Below are 18508 nucleotides of genomic sequence, written 5' to 3'. Positions count from 1 at the left end.
TTTGTATTAAAAATATATTCACTGAATGTAATAAAAAATAATAATTGAATCAAGAGCTTGAGAATCAGAATCGAATCAGGACATCTGAATCGATATCCAGCCCTAATGATATTCATATTATAGTAATATTATGAATACGTAATAATGATTAACAACAAGGCCCAGGCTAAGCAGTTCTGCTGCTAATTATTTAACACACTGGGGTGTGAGGGAACTGCAGGGACTTTGAGTTATCGAAAGCTAATATTTACTGGTGCATCTCAATAAATTAGAATGTCATGGAAAGATTTATTTCAGTAATTCAACTCAAATAGTGAAACTTGTGTATTAAATAAATTCAATGCGCACAGACTGCAGTATTTTAAGTCTTTGGTTCTTTTAATTCTGATTATTTTGGCTCACATTATACAAAAACCCAACAAATCTCAACAAATTAGAATATGGTGACATGCCGCAGCTTTTTGAGGGTTGTGAACTTTACAAGGAATGCACTGAGGCTGAGGTCAAGGCATCAAGAGCCACAACACACAGACGTGCCAAGGAATTTGGCTACAGTTGTCGTATTCCTCTTGTTAAGCCACTCCTGAACCACAGACAACATCAGAGGCATCTTACCTGAGCTAAGGAGAATAAGAACTGGACTGTTGTCCAGTGGTCCAAAGTCGTTTTTTTAGATGAGAGCAAGTTTTGTATTTCATTTGGAAACCAAGGTCCTAGAGTCTGGAGGGAGGCTGGAGAAGCTCTTAGCACAAGCTGCTTGAAGTCCAGTGTTAAGTTTCCAGTCTGTGATGATTTGGGGTGCGATGTCATCTCCTGGTGTTGGTCCATTGTGTTTTTTGAAAAGCAAAGTCACTGCACACGTTTACCAGAAATTTTGGAGCACTTCATTCTTCCTTCTGCTGACCAGCTTTTGAAGATGCTGATTTCATTTTCCAGCAGGAATTGGCACCTGCCTACACTGCCAAAAGCACCAAAAGTTGGTTAAATGACCATGGTGTTGGTGTGCTTGACTGGCCAGCAAACTCACCAGACCTGAACCCCAGAGAGAGTCTATGGGCTATTGTCAAGAGGAAAATTAGAAAAAAGCGACCAAACAATGCAGATGAGCTGAATGTCACTGTCAAAGAAACCTGGGCTTCCAGACCACCTCAGCAGTGCCACAAACTGATCACCTCCATGCCACGCCAAATTGAGGCAGTAATTAAAGCAAAAGGAGCCCCTACCAAGTTTTGACTACATGTACAGTAAATGAACATACTTTCCAGAAGGCCAACAATTCACTAATGTGTTTTTTTTTTTTTTTTTTTTTTTTTTGGTCTATTGAAGTATTCTAATTGGTTGAATTGGTGGGCTTGTGTTAAATGTGAGTCAAAGTCATCACTATTAAAAGAACCAAAGACTTAAACTACTTCAGTCTGTGTGCATTGAATGTGAATACAAAGTTTCACAATTTGAGCTGAATTACTGAAATAAATGAACTTTTCAAGTAAATATTTTAGGGAAATGTGACTATGAATGTTTGTCAATCCCTGATTTAACAGATATGTTAATTATCACAATACAAATCTGTTTTTGCCATCTTTATGTGCTCTTTAAATTAAGTTTTTTCTTGATTGCTTAAACACATTTCTTGAAAATATGCCTCATATTTTCAAAACAGTAAACGCAATTTCATAAAGTCTCACACAATTCCCCATTTTCCCCCCACCCAAACATCCCATTTTCAGGTCAACATGAAGCTCTACACTCAAAACCATGCACTCTTGCTGTAAAAAACAAACTTTGCCCCCAGACATAACACACAAGCCCTCAAAAACACACACACTACAACATAGCCTTACACACTGCCTTACAAAAACCAGTAATAAGTTGTTGCGTGTGGTTCTCCCCCTCAAGGAACTTTTCACATGATGAACATGTGTATACATTCGCACATTTTCTATTCCTATGCTTTCTATGGAAGCAGACAGAAACTGTTTGTAAGGCAATTTAATGCATGTGTTGTAACAGAGTGCAGGTCTCAAAAGTTCCAGTAGAGTACACTGAGATACACCTACCTGAAGGTTCTTACGATCAAGGTCATGATAAATAAACTTAAGTTTGGCTGAACTCATTTCCCAGCCTCCCTCATAGTCATACCATGGACAAGGACATGGTCAACTAGTGGCATGAATTTCATCTGAGACTCCTTGTCTCTTTGCCCCTCATTCTCATCCTCTTCCTTCACCTCTTCCTCCACTCCTTACTAATCTTCCTCATCCCCTTAATCTTCCTCCTCCTCACTGGTGTCCTCAACCTTTTCAGTCACGTCTCTCTGGATCCATTGTTCCAAAACTGAATGAACCGACTGGGGCTCTTTTATCTATCTATTCAAGGTTCTGATTGGTGTGTGATAAATTTTGACTCTCAGTGTTTCCACGTGGGTATCTGTGTGCTAATTGAGCTCAAACTGTGCAGACTCGAGTGAACAATATTCAATGCTAGTGCTTTCTAAATGACCACATGGTGTAAGCACTGCGAAATGAAGTTATTTGAGTGTAGAGTTTTGCAGTAACAGTTCATCCAAAACTGACTCATGTGGTAAAGCAGGGGAATAGTTTTATAGTTCAGCAAAATGGGTGTGCTTTTTCAAAAATGGCATTATGGTTTTAAAAATGTTAGTTCAAAACATTGAACCTGGTTATAGTATAAACCTGGTTACATTGTTTTAGCAATCGAGAAAAACTGTAAACAAAGTTACATTAAATCGTGTCTACACTGTTGTGTCAATAAAAGCCTTAAATTAAATCTGTTCATTGTATAAAGTGAATTATGCCTCTTCAGAAAAAAAGCTTGATTCATACATATTACATTTATGATTTCTTGTTATGCTTTTGAAGTTTAAAAATGTTAAGTAGACTTTTAATGGATGAACAAAAATTATATTACCAATAGTAAAAAAATCTTACTTGTATTCCAAAGATGAAGTATATAATGTTCATCTATGCAACACAAGATATTTTAATAAAAAATGTTATATTTGTAATTGCATATATATATATATATATATAGTATATTTTTATTTGTATGTACAAATAAAAATAATTTATTACAAGCCAGTACAAACTCTAGCAACCAATTAACATCATTGACTGGATCTCTTTTATAATAGCTCATTAATTGGTTTATTTACCTTCCACTGGTTGTAGATGATTCATACAAATATCAAACATGATTCTGCTTGCTGTAATGATGGTGCTAATGACTGTAACGATCTCTCTTCTCAGGGTGTGCGTTTGTCAGTGCTGTGCAGGGACATCTGTTGGCTGCTGGAGGAGGTGTTGTTCAGAAACACAGACGTGGGTTACGGTGGCTCTCTGGTTGGGTTGGTGCTTCACGCGCTGTCTCTGCTCCGCCCGTATCTGCTGCTGGCTGCTGCTCCGCCCACAGGAGAACCTATCATCGCACCCCGGCCCGATCCAGACTCTCTGCTCATACTGAGCCAACACTGCGATTTACTCACGCACGTCTTCATACACGAGGCTGTAGGAGGTGGGCAAAGTGTGTTGTAGATTTGGGTGGAGGCAAGGAAACTTGCTGTTGATATAGATTAAAATGTTATTAATGTTCTATTAACAGATTTAGTATTAGTCGTTATTGATCTATTTAAGGGGTCATATGATGTTGCTAAAAAGAACACTATTTTGTGTTTCTGGCATAATGCAATGTGTTTATGCGGTTTAAAAAAAAACCTTCCTGTATTTTCTACATAATGTTAATTATAGTTTCTCCTCTATGCCCTGCTTTTCTTGAATTGCGTCGATTTTTGCAAAGCTCATCGTACTGAAAAGCGAGGTGTGCTATGATTGGCTAATTATCCAGTGCATTGTGATTGGCTGAATACCTCAAGCGTGTGACGGAAATGTTACGCCCCTTAACATACTGTGATGTCAAGTGTCCCGGCATGAGGACGCAAAACCAATAAATCCCATTATAAACGAGGCATTTGTTGCATCCAGTGGGGACATAATTACTGATTATAATGACAATACTTAGTTTTTATGCATTGCAATGGGTATCGCGCTGCGTAAACATAAAACCATGTCTGCATTTGTGGTTGGAGATATGACAAACAACAAGCGCTACTCTAAACTGCTCAAAACTCACGTTTGAATCATCAGTGGCATATAAAAAGATCAAGAGAGAGATAAAGACATCAATACTGGTATATCGCAACATAGTTTTTATTATTTGTGTGGCATGTTCGTTTATTGCAATATTTTTGGTTTGCAAGCAGATTTCCAGATTTGAATCTGATTCTTTTAGACATATTTCAGTTATAAAGTCAATTTCTTATATATGTAGTCCTGTTGAAAAGTTTGGGCTAAGTAAGATATAATTTTGAAAGACCTCTTTTATGCTCATCAAGGCTGCATTTATTTGATAAAAAATACAGTAATATTTTGAAAAAACAAAACAGTTAAAGTAAAATGGTCAAATATTATTACTATATTTTTTGAATATTATTATTATAAATATTATTACAAAATTTGTCATTTATTATTATTATTATTAGTGCTATTTGAATCCTTATTTATTTATCCCTAATTTAATCATGTGGTTAATCAAAACTGAATTTTCAGCATCATTACACCAGTCTTCAATGTCTTCAAAAAAATCATTCTAATATGGTGATATGCTTCTCAAGAAACATTTCTTATTATCATTACAATACAATTTCTGCATCATTGTGGATTAAAAGTGATTTCTTTAAAAAAATCTATCTTAAAATAATTTTGTGATTATAAGAATCAATACTGAGATCGTTCAAATGAAGATCACACAAAGTAACACACACACATATATATAAATTTACACATACACACCCATATTTTTTATGTTTTTAATATTACTGGGTAAATTTTCAGTTTAAAGTTCTGCAGAAGATTCAGATTGATGTGACTCAACAATTTTCATGAATCAATGATTGTTTTAGAAGAACACTTTATTTACCAACAATAATTGTTCAACAATTTCTTTAATTTAGTTTAACAGTTTCTTTAACAAAAAAAACAACAAAAAAAACACTTGGCTCAATAATCTGAGGGGGCACGTGTCCAGTTTGAATGTGTTGATGTTGATGTGTTTTTGGCTGACTCAAGTTTGCACCACAGCAGGGTTTATTGACAGTGCTAATCCTGAAGATGCGTGTGTGTGTGTGTGTGTGTGTGTGTGTGTGTGTGTGTGTGTGTGTGTGTGAAGCGTGTGCTGTCTCCGCCATGCTGAGTGAGGTTATAGGCTGTGGAGGTGGTGGAGACCCGGAGTTTAATGTTGTTCTGGGCCAGGAAGAACTTACAGAGAAAAGCCTTCAACTCACACATCTACTGTCACCCGGCTTCATACCGGTGAGTCTCACTAAACACACACAAGGGCATCTCACTATGACGTCTAGAATCACACTGACGCTAGTAGTGAATCAGACAGCCGTCTCTCTCTTCAGTCAGTCAGAAAAATGGCTCATTTATTTTTCATACATTCTCCAAATATCACTCTCACACTTCCAATCCATCAGCCGCTTCCCATCTGTTCCCTTTATTACTCTCTCTTGGTGTCTCTTAAATTTAGTTTCCCGTTCAAGGGTTCTTCAGCGGCGGAAATAGCATGTGTAATTATTGCCAGGACATTTTACACTTGCATCAGCAAATAAACACTTGTAAAGGCTGTGAAATGTCAACAGGAACAAAAACACTACACAACTAATTATCTGTCCTCCTGTCGATCTGCTCGTATCTGTCTGTCTGTCTGTCCCTCCATCTGTTTGTCTGTCTCTCTCTCAGCCATGTCAAACCGCTCATGGCTTTGCTCTTGATGTGGTGGACAGCATGGTGCGTTGTGGGGTTCTTGTTATGGAGGAGGTAAGACACCTGCCTTAACAAACAAACACAGCCATCCTCTGATCACAGTTAGTCTTCACACACACATGTGGCGTTCTCAAAATCCTCATCACTGGTCAGTCCAAATTATTTTTTTCGATGGCTGATCCTAATATTTTAGAAAATAGTATAGCTGTCAAATACTACCATTTATTTATATAACACAAATATATCATAATTATAATATTATATGATATGTATATAATAATATATTATTTGGGGATTGTTTTATATATATTTTATACGATTTTATTAGATATTTATATTTATAGTTACTGATGAAACATTACTAAACAAAAACCAAGACAGGTTGACTGAATATGTTAAAATCTGAAAAGAACATTTGGCACAGGACTATGACTAAAAAAAAAAAAAAACAGCAGACAAAATTAACATTACTTTAGTAATCACACTTTAAAATAAGATAATAGAGATTATACGTGATTCTTTAAAAGAGAGACTACATTTATAAGATCAGGTGTTATATTATTTTCCTTACGAAGTGAAATAAAGCATGACATGAAATGACAGGTCATGATTATTTTTAGTATCATTGATAGTTGGTAGTTTTTTGGCACTGGCACAATGGCAAAAGCTTCTGTGCCACTGAGCCAAAGCAGGCACATTTATCAGCTGATACCAGTAATCTTAGAATAGAATAAATAATCTTTCCATTAATATTAGATCGAGATAAAACCATTTGAAAATCTGAGGGTGTGAAAAATCTAAATACTAAGAAAATCTCCTTAAAAGTTCTTAGCAATGCATATTACTAATAAAACATTTAGTTTTTATGTATTTATGGTAAGAAATGTACAAAATATTTTCATGGAACATGATCTTTACTTAATATACTAATGATTTTTGGCAGAAAAGAAAAATGAATGTTTTTTTTTTAGGTATTGCTACAATTATATCTCGGCGACTTAAGACTGGTTTTGTGCTCCAGGGTCACATATTATATAAATATAAATAAATAAATGCAGAGATTATTATACAGCCTGGTCAGTTTACAGTATCACACCAGATCAGATATGTACATCAGATATGTCGTTTTTCCTAAAGTTTTCCATTTGAGAATTCACAGACGTGGCCAAAAATACAGTTTTCCCTCCAGTGCCCAAACATCTAGTGAGCTCTCAGACTCAATCTAATCTCTGACCTGCTGACCGGTTGGTCTCTGCCCATTTATTTTCAAGTGCCACAAGAGTTTTCAGCAGACTGATTTACGAACACCCACAGAGGTGAAAGCTATTTTTGTTTGTCTGTGGTTAAAGGTCATTTCCACCCTAAACTGATCCCTTTTCAGCTTGTTTGTGTGTGTCTTTAGATTTGAACTGCTTATTTGTGTGTGGATGTAGGTTCAGAAGGATACACCGGTGTGTGACTTCATGAAGAGGCAGGGTGTGTTGTCATGGGCTGTTTCAGACAACCCTGACCAGAGCAGTGATTCAGACTGTGAGGAGCCAGATGCACGCTCTTATAAGGTACACAAACCCACAGACAGCAAAGTTTAGAGCATACAGAGTGTGTTGGATCTGAATATATTTGTGCTTATAATCATATATTCAGATTCACAGTACTCTCAGTCTGTGGACACTTAGGATTCAGAGTTTGAGCGAGTTGAAATCCACTCACAAACACTAAAACGCAAACATCAGACACACACAGACAGACAAAACAGACTTAAAACTAAGACAGACAGTTCAGAGATGCTGCTCTTGAAGTCTGATGTGTGTGTGTGTGTGTTGCTCAGTATCTCAGTAGCTGTGCGATGAATTCCAAATGAAGAGAAGACCAGGAAGGGAATGTCTTTGGCGAGAGCTTGCAGAAGACAAGCTGCTGTGGATTGTGAATTCTGTTGCATCAGAACCTCAAGCAAAACATTTTGAACACTATTTTTTTCATCTATGGAACACTGTATTATGATTAATTTATTAGCTTATAATATGTATGAATTTTATGTTTTTATTACATTGAAAATTAAATAATAGATTTTATAAATACTTTTAAAATAGTAAATATTAAGAACAGGGTTTTTTTTTAATAGCAATCTTAATTTGATTATATTTTGCAAAAAAAAAAAAAAAATCATTATTTGAAAATGAGCATGTATGCACATTCATAAGACATTCTGTACTAAATATACCATTGCAAACTTTGGGGTCAGTAAAATATAGATTTCTTGGGGTATTTTTTATAGAAGTCTCTTATGCTCACCAAGGCTTGCCTCCATTTAATCGAAAACATGTTGTAAAATATTATTAAAATGTACAATAATTTTCTATTTTAATATTATTAAAATTTAATTTATTCCTTTGATGCAAAGCTAAATTTTCAACATCATTACTCCAGGCTTCAGTGTCACATGATCCTTCAAAAATCATTCTAATATCATGATTTACTGCTCAAGAAACATTTATTATTATCAAGGTTGAAAACAGTTGTGCTGTAATATTTTAGATTTAAAGGGATAGTTCACCCATAAATGACTTTGTTTCTACAGTAGAAAACTTAACTGAAACTGTTGCAGTCTGTCAGTCTTATAATGTAAGTGGATGGAATCACAACTACAACATACAATAAAACTAACAAAAACATACACAAGCAAAACCAAATTAAACCCTGCGGCTCGTCATTATCCATTGATGTGTAAAAACACAAAACTGAACAGTATTTATAAAGATTAGACCTCTGATTCATGCAATGTCCGAACTGTTTGAGCTCTTCTGAGTGCGTCATCTTGTGCGCGTTCTCAGGAGCCGGCGCGTGAGGTGTCGACGTTGTCTTGCTTTACAGTGGATGCAGACTTATAAGTGCATTACCGCCACCTGGTGGTAAGCAGATAAACATTTTTGGGTGAACTTTCCCTTTAACCACAACACATTAGTGGTTTTTCTCTGAAGCTACTTACTAATGAGGACAATAAAAGCAATCAAACCAACAAAGATTTTTTTGGATGAATATTTTATGATTCCATTTTTTTCTTTCTTGAAGTCTATAAATAAGCCCCAAACATAAGTTACCTTACTAAGAATAACCTTTGCATGTTTTCTCATTGTCCTCTACCTTTCTCCTCTTTTCCCCCCTCTCTCTCTCTCTGTATTTCTAGTTGAGTCAGCCGTCTCAGTGCCCAGAGCTGCTGTTCTTCCTCTGTAGTTTACTGAGTGTCCGGCTGAGAGCTCTGTGCTGGGCGCTAGAAAGCCTCCATTACCTCCCCTCACCTATCACAGGTTAGTACACACACACAAACTCTGACCTCTGGCCAAACAGTGCTGGTGCCATGTGTGATGAGTAACTGTGCTTTGGCAGCATCAGTGTGAGCAACAATGTGTTTATAACCTAAAAAATGGTTTCTCTTAGAAAGAGACTGTGTGAGCCAACTACACACACACTTGAAGAACCGAGCTCAGCTGGACAAAGCGCACTACGGTAGGAAACAAAAACATGCTTTTAATTTTCCACTCACCTCTATGAAGCGAAAGGATTTGCCATTTGAGTTTACATCTTCGGTCCACACTGAGATCTGTTTTAAACAGAAATCATCCATCTTGACTGATCCAATCACAAGTGATCAGCATAGAAAATAAAAACAGATCAGATAGATAAACACATCTGGTCCCCCAAGAATGCCTCTCATAATTAAAACCGAATCCAGTAATGATGTTTTCCTCTTTGCTTTTGCAACACGGCGTTCCTCAAAGGAAGTGGTTGAAAATACACAATGGAAGCTGGTTGGTTTTCTGTACCAAAACACTTGATTTCATCATCAGACTCCGCTTTCAAAATCAGAATGTTTTTTTTTATTCCTTATTTAATTGGCTGTGCAATGATGACAATAGAAATAATGTTGTTTTGGAATGTAATTACTCATTTACATCCTTAGAATGAAATTGAAATGCCATTTCCCCCCAAAACATTCTTCTTCTACTGACTACTAAAATAAACATTAATAGAACTGTTAAGAAACCAAACTGGCGAAGAGGAATGATTAAATTCTTTAGGATTCCCATACCTACCTACCAATCCCTTCAGAAATGGTCCCAGAAAATGCATTTGAGACACGTTACCACTTCATATAAAGCACTTGTGATCAGATCACCAAACAGGTCCCTAGTAGCTACTTTTATATGCATACAAATAATGAATCCATTATTAATTTGATTGATGGCTCAGTCTGACTGAAAAGCCTTCATGTCAACACCTGAATCGATCCAAGTGATTTTGATTTCTCTGTTGCTGGGTAATCTCGCTCTGCTGAAGACTAGAGCCTTGATGTTTTATAAGAGTTGCCCCACATCAGATTGTATTCCAGCGTTATTAAATAACACTTACAGAAGTCCTGGTGTAATGTGATCGCCCCGGTGCTGTATATTTGATCTCTTTGTGTGAATCTTCTGTAGAGAGCTCATCTATTGACTTGGCGAGATTGGTGCTTCGTACCTTCATTGATCTTGGGGTAAGTGATTCTATACAAGAAGCCCCTACAGAAGCTGTAAATAAAAGCGCGAGGCCAGTAAAAGTGTAACACATGTAGCAGGTGCTGTAATAAAGGAAAGTGAATTTGGCCTCCCTCTGGGGACTAAACAGCGTTTCTCTGTTCCTGTGCTTTAGGTGTTGACTGAAGACAGGCAGAGAGGAGATGTGTATCTAGACGTCAGTCCTCTCTTCTCTCAGTGCGCTCACAAAGCCAAACTCTTGCAGTTTTTCAAACAGTTCATCTACAACTGAAAGAGAAAAAGTTTAAAGAGAAGAGAAGTCGGTCTCGGCTGGGAATGGTAACCGTAAGCACTTCTGAAATTCGGTTCTTCAGTGTTGTGTAAAGCATTAATTATGAATGGGTTTGGTTTGGTTTGTTTTGCCTAGAACACTGACTTTTTGTAATATATGTGATGCTGAGGTCGCTTTTTTGTTGTTGAAATACTCATCATCAGTAATTTGTTATGTTATTTGTTAGATAATGACTATTCAGATGGTTAGATAAAGTTCTTTGTTTATATAGAGGAGATAAATTGCATTTAGTTTCACTAGATTGTGTTGTTTTCCTGTAATGAATATATAAAGGGCTTGGTTCAGTACACGTTTCTGATAATTGACCCAGCTGCAGTGTTTCTGTCATGGTTTGATTTATAGTTTAGCCACACCGTGCTGCATATGAATGTTCATTAGTATGCAAACATTCCACATTCCCTAAACTTTTAAGATGAATTATCATGCGTTACCTTCCTATACATATTTTGCTTCCTTTAGTACAAACACTGAATGCCAAAGCAGCAGTTCACTGATTGAGACATGGGACTAAACAGCTCTTACTTTTACTTGTACTTTTAAAAATAGCAAGTTTTACTTTTAAAAATAACATGGTTGTACTTTAAGATAATCACTTATATATCATTCACTGTAAATGAAATAATAAAAAAAATTATAAAAAAAAGAACATCAATACATAATGCACATTATAAAATTCAGAAAAAATATATATTATAAAATAAAAAATCTATATTAAATCAATATTAAAATTGTCTAATTTCTTTGAAAATATTTTAAAGAAATATAAAAAAAAAATGAAAAAGAACAAAGTAATACACATAAAAATATATCAATATATAATATAGAAATATGCCATATCCTGATAGAGGGAAATGTTCATAAAAAATCCATGTAATTTTCAACGTTTCAGAGCCACGTTCATACTTTGTCTGCGCTATAAGAAAAAAAAAAAATCAAATCAGAATATTTAAAAAGCAATGTCAAATTCACCATCTTTCTTTGGCAGTTTATTTCCTGCTGTTTATCATCATACGCTTAAGTCAGATTAAAGTTTTTTGTTTTTTTTACATTGTAACTGGTGAGAGGAAATGTCAACTCCATTAAAACTGCTAAATTAGAAATAAATTGATTTGGATTTTCTGATAATTTGAGTCAGTTTTCAGATAACTTGCCACTGATGTGAAGACTATGGTCATTTTTTAACACTGCAAGACTTTCTTCCGACAGTTTCCTAAATTCAATAGACAGAGCTAAAAGATAAGCTTTTGAAAACCGTCCTGTTGTCTGAATTCATAACTGTGTTTTGATGCAAGATTTATAATAACAGATATTTGACATTAGAGTATGCAATACTTTTAATATGATGGTGTTGACATTTAGCTGTGATTTTTTTTTTAAACTTCAAAATGTAAATAAACATGTCTGAACAGATCAATCTGAAACAATTCGTCTGTCTAAGGAATCAGTGATTCCAGTGGTCCAGTTAAGTTTCGAGAGGTTTTCACTAACTAAGAGTATTGATGAGTAATAATAATGATGGATGCTACAGACTCAGAGACACTGGTACAGCACTATCACTCACTGGAAATGACTTGGGCTCTATATATACCCTTTATCATGTGACAATCACATAAACACCCATCCATGCAACATGAGAACAGTTCCTGAGTAAATGTGCATTTGCATACAACCATCGTTCTTGTGGATCTTAATTCTGAGCAACACACGAGTGAGTGGCTTTGACCGGGTGCATCTAACACAAAGACTAATGGACGGCTGCTGCTTCTATTGCACAAGTGCTGAATAAGCTCCCTAGAGGCACCCAGACAATCCATCCACTTACTACACACACACACACAGCTAAGGAGATGGGAAAAGAATAAGGTGATTAACAAGAAACAACATGGGCTGATAATTAACAGTTGGCCGCAGCTCTCAGGGATTGACTTGATTAACTTTCCTTTAAAGATCACTTTCATTCCTACATTCAAATGTTTTAGAGTTGGCATGAGATGAAAATTCACCTTATCTATTTTGTGAATGCATCTTATATTGTGAACTATTTATCCAAGTTGTTTTTTTTATTATTATTATTAATTTCATCAAAATGTAAAACTCAGTTTTCCTGTAAAGCAACTGACTTCTATCTGGTGACAAACACTGGACTTCTCCAATCATTTATTCTGCTTAAACTCTTTTTTTCTTGGCTTTTTGCTTTGCTTCTTTTCCTGCATTTGACTGAAAGCTCACATAATTATTATTATTATATATTTTTTTTTTTTGGAGTCTAACACCCACATCTCCAAATTCAATTAGTGAACAATGGATCCAAGTTCCGTGGATCTTCCAATGGAGCCATTATACTCTGATGTACGTCACGATAAAGTAGAAAACATCTGTTGCTAGTTGTTTCATCATAATACTCAAAAGCCTATTTATCTCAAGCTGAGAATAGATAACATGGCTACTGTACGCAGGCCAGTAATGCCCTCTACTGGAAACCTGATGATGAAATCCCCAGTTTAACACTCACTTCACACTGATGATGAGAATAAAAGGCTGCATTATAAAAGTGGCCCAGAGCATAATGTTTATTGCCTTCTGTTAAAAACTAATCTATGTTTTATGATGTCAATATGAAATAATTATACATGCAGTAGTGGCTCTTGAATCATGTAGATCTTCCTGTTAGACGACTGTGTTCTGTATTGATCCGATCTCGTCGATCTGACACTCCACAACATCTCCCCTCTGAAACACAGCGTTAAAATCACTTCATCACAGGAAACTGACCTTCAGTAAATACAGCAGTCATATAATGAAATCCTAAATGTTTTTTGAGAAAGTTTTTAACAGCTTCTCAAACGATTTAAAGATGCTCTACCCAGTTGGACGCGTTCGCTTGTAAACCTCAGTGGATCAGATCAATTTAAATGTGACGCTACATTCTCCAGCCAATCATATGAGTCAAAATGTAACCGCTTCTAAAGGAACTAACACTTTGCTATTGTGTAAATTGCATTTCTAATCACACAGGATTAATGTCAGTTATTTTCTAACAAGCTCTTATTTGGTGTAAATGACGTGTGGCGTGACGGCTGCTTTTCTCCTGGGCACGTCTGCTGCACACTGAATGAACATCACTGTTTGTGACTGAAGAATGAAGGTTTTAGATTTAACAAACAGCTGCTGTTCTCAAGGTTTGAGGAGTTGCTTCAAATATTATTATCAAAGCTAACACTATGCAACTTTTATAAAATAAAAAAAAGCTCTAAGTGTAGCTCTGCCTATCATTAGCAAGCAGTTTAAAGATTGTTGCACAACAAACAAGGAAAGATCCTTCTCTGCAGAATCACTGTTTGTGAAAAAGGGGAAAAAAAGTTTCTGAACCAAAACAAGGTTTTTCTGCAGTCACTAGAAAGCTTAACTACTGAAGCCAGTGCCTGTTAAATGTGCCTTTTTTTCTTTTTAAGCGGCAAACTGACATCATGACAACATTAATAAGAGCATTACAGCTGCTCGTGTGTTGTTGTGTATTTCAGCTGTTCTCATTGTGTCAGTGTCAGCCACACGTTCAGGACTGTTTGAACAGAAGGGAATCAGCCGAACTTTATCTGCGTGTCAAAACAAAGGGTTCAGGTAAGGCTGTAAGCGGGTGTTAACAGCCTGCCAGGTGCACTGATTGTGGGTTATGACGCGAAGCCGGCCATGTTGAAATATGCATTGATTTTCCTTTAGCAGAGCTCACCTTTAGATACACAGGTGGATTTCTGAACACCCCCACACCTGGAGGCGTTCCGGTCAGAAACACGTCACCGGGACAAAGTGTCACAAACCTGCAGAAAAACACCCGTTTGAGAAGCAAATGTATACAAATTAAATGTTCATGTTCACTCAGCAAGGATGCTTTCAAGGGATCTGGCTTACTGTGAAACCCAGGCGACCAGCTTCTCCGTTTGAAAGATCATTTGATTGGTGTTACTGTCCTGAACCACGGCCCCATTCACCAGACAGCGGACACCCAGGTTATGAACATCTGCTTGAACAAGTAAGACTGATCTGATCTGTGACCAGAAATAGTGCTAGTATTAACTGTCAAATACATCTATCTCTTAAGTACCTTTGAGCGCTGAAGTGGTAACCAGCGCTGGCCCGAGTGGACAAAATGTGTCGAAAGTTTTTCCCAGCAACCACTGCTTTCCATTGCGCTTCATCTGCCAATCACGAGCGCTCACGTCGTTCGCTACAGTGAAACCTGCAACATAGGAAAGAGCCTCCTCTTCCTGAGACAAACAGATACATTAATTTCAAATAAGGTTGAAGCAATTGTGGGAATGAAACAAGAAATGCTCTGCTTCTAGAACGCTGACTTAAACTCTTTACTGACTTAACCCTGTAAATGGATCAAGTAAAGTTGCTTCAGTCCAGTACGAACAATGTAAAAGTTATTCTTAAATTTACTTTATAAAAATCAGTGAAGATTTCACTGTTAGTAATACTGAACCAACAAGTGTTTTTACAATTGTTCTAAAAGAACTTTTGCCTTCTCAATATAATCAATTAACAGAAAATTTGCATTTTAATACTCATACGTCAATAGATGGATATATAAATAACCCTTTTAATACCTTAATATGTTTCCCTTTCCGTCCAATCACGAAGGCAAGTTCCACCTCCCAGTCCACTTCCTGTAAATTGAGCCGCAACGATGTGATAACAGTACAGCTACATTTTCAATATACACTGTTCATTTAAAGTGACCCCGGCCGTCGGTTTGAAACTCACCTGACTCTCCGCTGGGAGAACGATGTCATCATAAGGGCCAGTGATGGCGGAGGGGAACTTGCTGAATATGATGGGCTCTTTAGGAATCGGGGCGTTTTGCTCTAGGCAGTGGTCTTTATAATTCATACCAACACACACCACCTTCTCTGGGCCGGTCACTGGAGAGAGCAGCCTGACCTCTGACCTTGCCACTACATGCTGGCCGCTGGACAAAGCCCTGAGAGCGAGAGATGAAAGTGAAGAAATGCTATTTTCTTGACTCTTTCTACACGTAATACATTTCTTATAAATATTAGATTTTTGGGGAGTCATTCCAAATGACATGGTGCAACCTGAGTTGACCTTTCTTGGTCGCAAAAAATGTTAAATTATCAGTTATTTAAGTGTCTTCTTGACCTTGCAGGAGTACTTTAAGAAAAAAATCATCTTTGCATGTTTCTGCCTGTTGGTTGCACCACATGACTGCAGAATGTTTTTGTAAATATTAAAATATAAATATTAAATATTAAAATTATTAAATATTAAATAATATTTAATATATAATTATAATATATAAATATAATTATTAAGAAAATTATATTTCACAAAATTGAATATGGGGCGTAATAAAAGATTAATGCTAAACTACTTGATTATATTTTCAAGAATTACATTTTTAATGATTTTCTTTCTTTATTTTGAAATAGTAACAGTTGTATCACCCTTTTTTATCAGACTTTTTTTTACTTCATGCCCCCACAATAAAAATATAAAATCAATATGTATTTATAAATTTAAAGCATTCCTAAATTAAATATTAATAAATTATATTTAAAAAAAAACAAAAAAACAATGAAGAGGTGTATTGTATGTATTAATTGCATTTTAGAATGAATATATCCAGACATGACTGGTGTATTATTAAGCGAGTGACTGTAAAGTAAGTGCTCTCTCTGCTGAGTGTGTGTAGTTTGTGTTACAGTGTGCACTCTTAACACCTCTTGGCACACTCCATTCCCTTTTCCCCCATTTCTAGGAACTCTCTCATAGTGGATGGCATGGATGGGTCGAAGGCTTTCAGATCAATGACCCCCTGACCTCCTGCCTGCTCCAGCCCGACTCTGACGCCCCCCTCGCCTCCTCTGTGACAGAACTGGACGAGTCTCATAGCGGCTGAGCTTGCGGTGCCTCTGACGGTGCCTGCAGAGAATACGGCATTGAGTCTCCTCAAACTGAGCTGAGAGATCCCCAGAAATCTCATCTATTAGAAAACACAGGGAAAGAGAGACAGACAGAAGAAAGGACTTACAGAAGTGAAAGAGAGAAATGGACAGACATACCAAGAGGTGCAAGATGACAGGAGAAACAACGTACCCTTCAAATAGAGTCACAAATATCATATTTAAGCACATATATAACAGCAAAGTCATATTGAAGGGATAGAAAATCACAGATTCATGAAGTGTGACATCTGGCGTGTTGATTTAAAACATTGTGTAAGCAGTGCACTAATCTATAACGTGGATAATGCATCTATAATATCTGTATAGAGATTAGCAAGTCTGTAGTGAATTCAAATGAATGATTTTGCAAGTTATTTTAATTCTGCATGCTGAATCTAAATCTTTTTAAAGGGGTGATGCACAGAACAGCTAGTTTTTAACCTTAATTAAACCTCTTCAAATAATAAATGCACTAAATCCAAGCAACATACTTTGAATATATATATATATATATATATATATATATATATATATATATATATATTAAATACAAAATAATAAACAATGAAATACATTTAAGCAAATTATACCAAACTAAATTCAAGGGGTGTTAATCCATACGCTGATTTATTTCAATGGCATTTTAATTTAAATAAAATTATTTTTTAATGCCACAAAACATGGAGCCACTTTAACAAATCTGCACGTTTGTAAATTATATTTATACACAAAAGAAAAATCGACCTCGTTTTGCATAAAACACCATACTTAAAGCTGTTAATCACTGGGCCTTCACAGTTGGACATTGGACTTGCTGTGTAACACAAGCATGTATGTTTGATACCATGTATAAATAAGTGATAGATGAACAACTCCGCAGTGCGCTGAAGAGAGCATTATTTCAGATTAAGGGAGCGAGGTAGACCAAATCTATGATTATGTAACAAAAGTTCAACAGCAGCAAATTACTGATTGCTTAAGACAACGTTTATCGTTAGAAATAAGATAATCATGCAAGACAGTGCAGATAAGAGGTTACTTCCCCTGCTTCCTGTAATGCTGTGTGACTCCTACCTGATCTTGGTGCACAGAAAAGCAGCAGGTTTGATCATGCAAGTAACAAAAAAGATACAAAATAACAATTGCAAAATGATCTGTTTGAGGTTTAATGTGTTACTCGCATACTCGTATTACATCGTACTGTAAAACTCAAATTACACAATCTTTGTACTTTGACACAAGACTGCTCACACTCACTGTAGTCTCTGTCACGTGACTTCTTGATGTCCGGATTCGTGGAAGAGTCATTCTTTTGAGTCGGATCTTTTGATTGGATCGGTTGAACAGGTTCTCTGATTCACGAGGATTCAACTGTGATCAAAGTCCTTGATGGAATGTTCAGAAAAACATTGTATATATATATATATATATATATATAAGCTGACAGTGTACATTTATTTTATTATTATCTACTATTAATGAAAAATGTATTCTTCTTAAAGTTATTAAATTACATGGGACACGTGAGAATACAATAAACTATCATCGATTGTAATAAAATTTAATAAGCAGTCGTGTGTGCTACATGTGTCCAGTGGCACGAAAATAATCAAAAACATTTTTTTGATCCGGTTTGCAATGAATTGTTCGAAAGAACCGATTCTCAAAAATGAGTCGGACTTCACGTCACTGTGATTTCCGGTTTTATTTTGTAGTTTAATGGATGTTTTGTTCACAAAGATATAATTTAAGGAAATGGGCGCGTGAGTTAAAACACTGAAATACATATTAAAAATCGCACGTTTAAAACAAAAAGTTAATATATTTATTCCACAATTG

The 18508-nt window shown here is 36.0% G+C and overlaps 2 protein-coding genes across 6 annotated transcripts in view; one reads left to right on the top strand and one right to left on the bottom strand.

Annotated features, from left to right (window-relative positions):
• The window catches only part of gpat2 (glycerol-3-phosphate acyltransferase 2, mitochondrial), a 37594-nt gene extending 26604 nt beyond the window's left edge, over window positions 1–10990 (top strand). For all 3 annotated transcript variants that reach the window (XM_052603886.1, XM_052603887.1, XM_052603888.1), the window contains 8 exons: window positions 3267–3531; window positions 5242–5384; window positions 5817–5894; window positions 7274–7399; window positions 9025–9145; window positions 9276–9344; window positions 10316–10371; window positions 10527–10990. In XM_052603886.1, coding sequence (XP_052459846.1) covers window positions 3267–3531; window positions 5242–5384; window positions 5817–5894; window positions 7274–7399; window positions 9025–9145; window positions 9276–9344; window positions 10316–10371; window positions 10527–10643 — 975 coding nt within the window. In that variant the 3' untranslated portion in view covers window positions 10644–10990. The remainder of the gene's footprint in view (window positions 1–3266; window positions 3532–5241; window positions 5385–5816; window positions 5895–7273; window positions 7400–9024; window positions 9146–9275; window positions 9345–10315; window positions 10372–10526) is intronic.
• Window positions 10991–13246: 2256 nt separating this feature from the next.
• On the bottom strand, window positions 13247–17986 carry LOC128018413 (fumarylacetoacetate hydrolase domain-containing protein 2). 3 transcript variants are annotated; one of them, XM_052603889.1, is made up of 8 exons: window positions 17927–17986; window positions 16445–16707; window positions 15468–15684; window positions 15311–15370; window positions 14803–14965; window positions 14610–14718; window positions 14431–14518; window positions 13247–13433 (listed from the first exon to the last, which is right to left on the bottom strand). In XM_052603889.1, exons 1-8 carry the CDS (start codon window positions 17975–17977, stop codon window positions 13371–13373), a joined length of 1014 nt encoding a protein of 337 aa, XP_052459849.1. In that variant the 5' UTR covers window positions 17978–17986; the 3' UTR covers window positions 13247–13370. The 3 variants fall into 3 exon arrangements, with proteins under 3 accessions (XP_052459849.1, XP_052459850.1, XP_052459851.1); XM_052603890.1 differs by having other exon boundaries at window positions 16445–16646; window positions 17927–17951; XM_052603891.1 differs by lacking the exon at window positions 17927–17986 and adding an exon at window positions 17744–17920 and having other exon boundaries at window positions 16445–16646.
• Window positions 17987–18508: the final 522 nt, after the last annotated feature.

Source organism: Carassius gibelio, chromosome A8 (genome assembly GCF_023724105.1).
Source record: "Carassius gibelio isolate Cgi1373 ecotype wild population from Czech Republic chromosome A8, carGib1.2-hapl.c, whole genome shotgun sequence".
NCBI lineage: Eukaryota > Metazoa > Chordata > Actinopteri > Cypriniformes > Cyprinidae > Carassius > Carassius gibelio.
This window is presented reverse-complemented; position numbering and strand designations above follow the sequence as displayed.

What these genes read in the sequence shown, in the direction of transcription:
- LOC128018413 (XM_052603889.1), bottom strand. Translation starts at nt 17,977, where the DNA reads ATGACTCTTCCACGAATCCGGACATCAAGAAGTCACGTGACAGAGACT. An exon ending in GGAATGGAGTGTGCCAAGAG is followed by an intron (nt 15,685 to 16,444) that starts GTGTTAAGAGTG and finishes TCTCGCTCTCAG; the next exon opens with GGCTTTGTCCAGCGGCCAGC. An exon ending in TACCACTTCAGCGCTCAAAG is followed by an intron (nt 14,719 to 14,802) that starts GTACTTAAGAGA and finishes TTGTTCAAGCAG; the next exon opens with ATGTTCATAACCTGGGTGTC.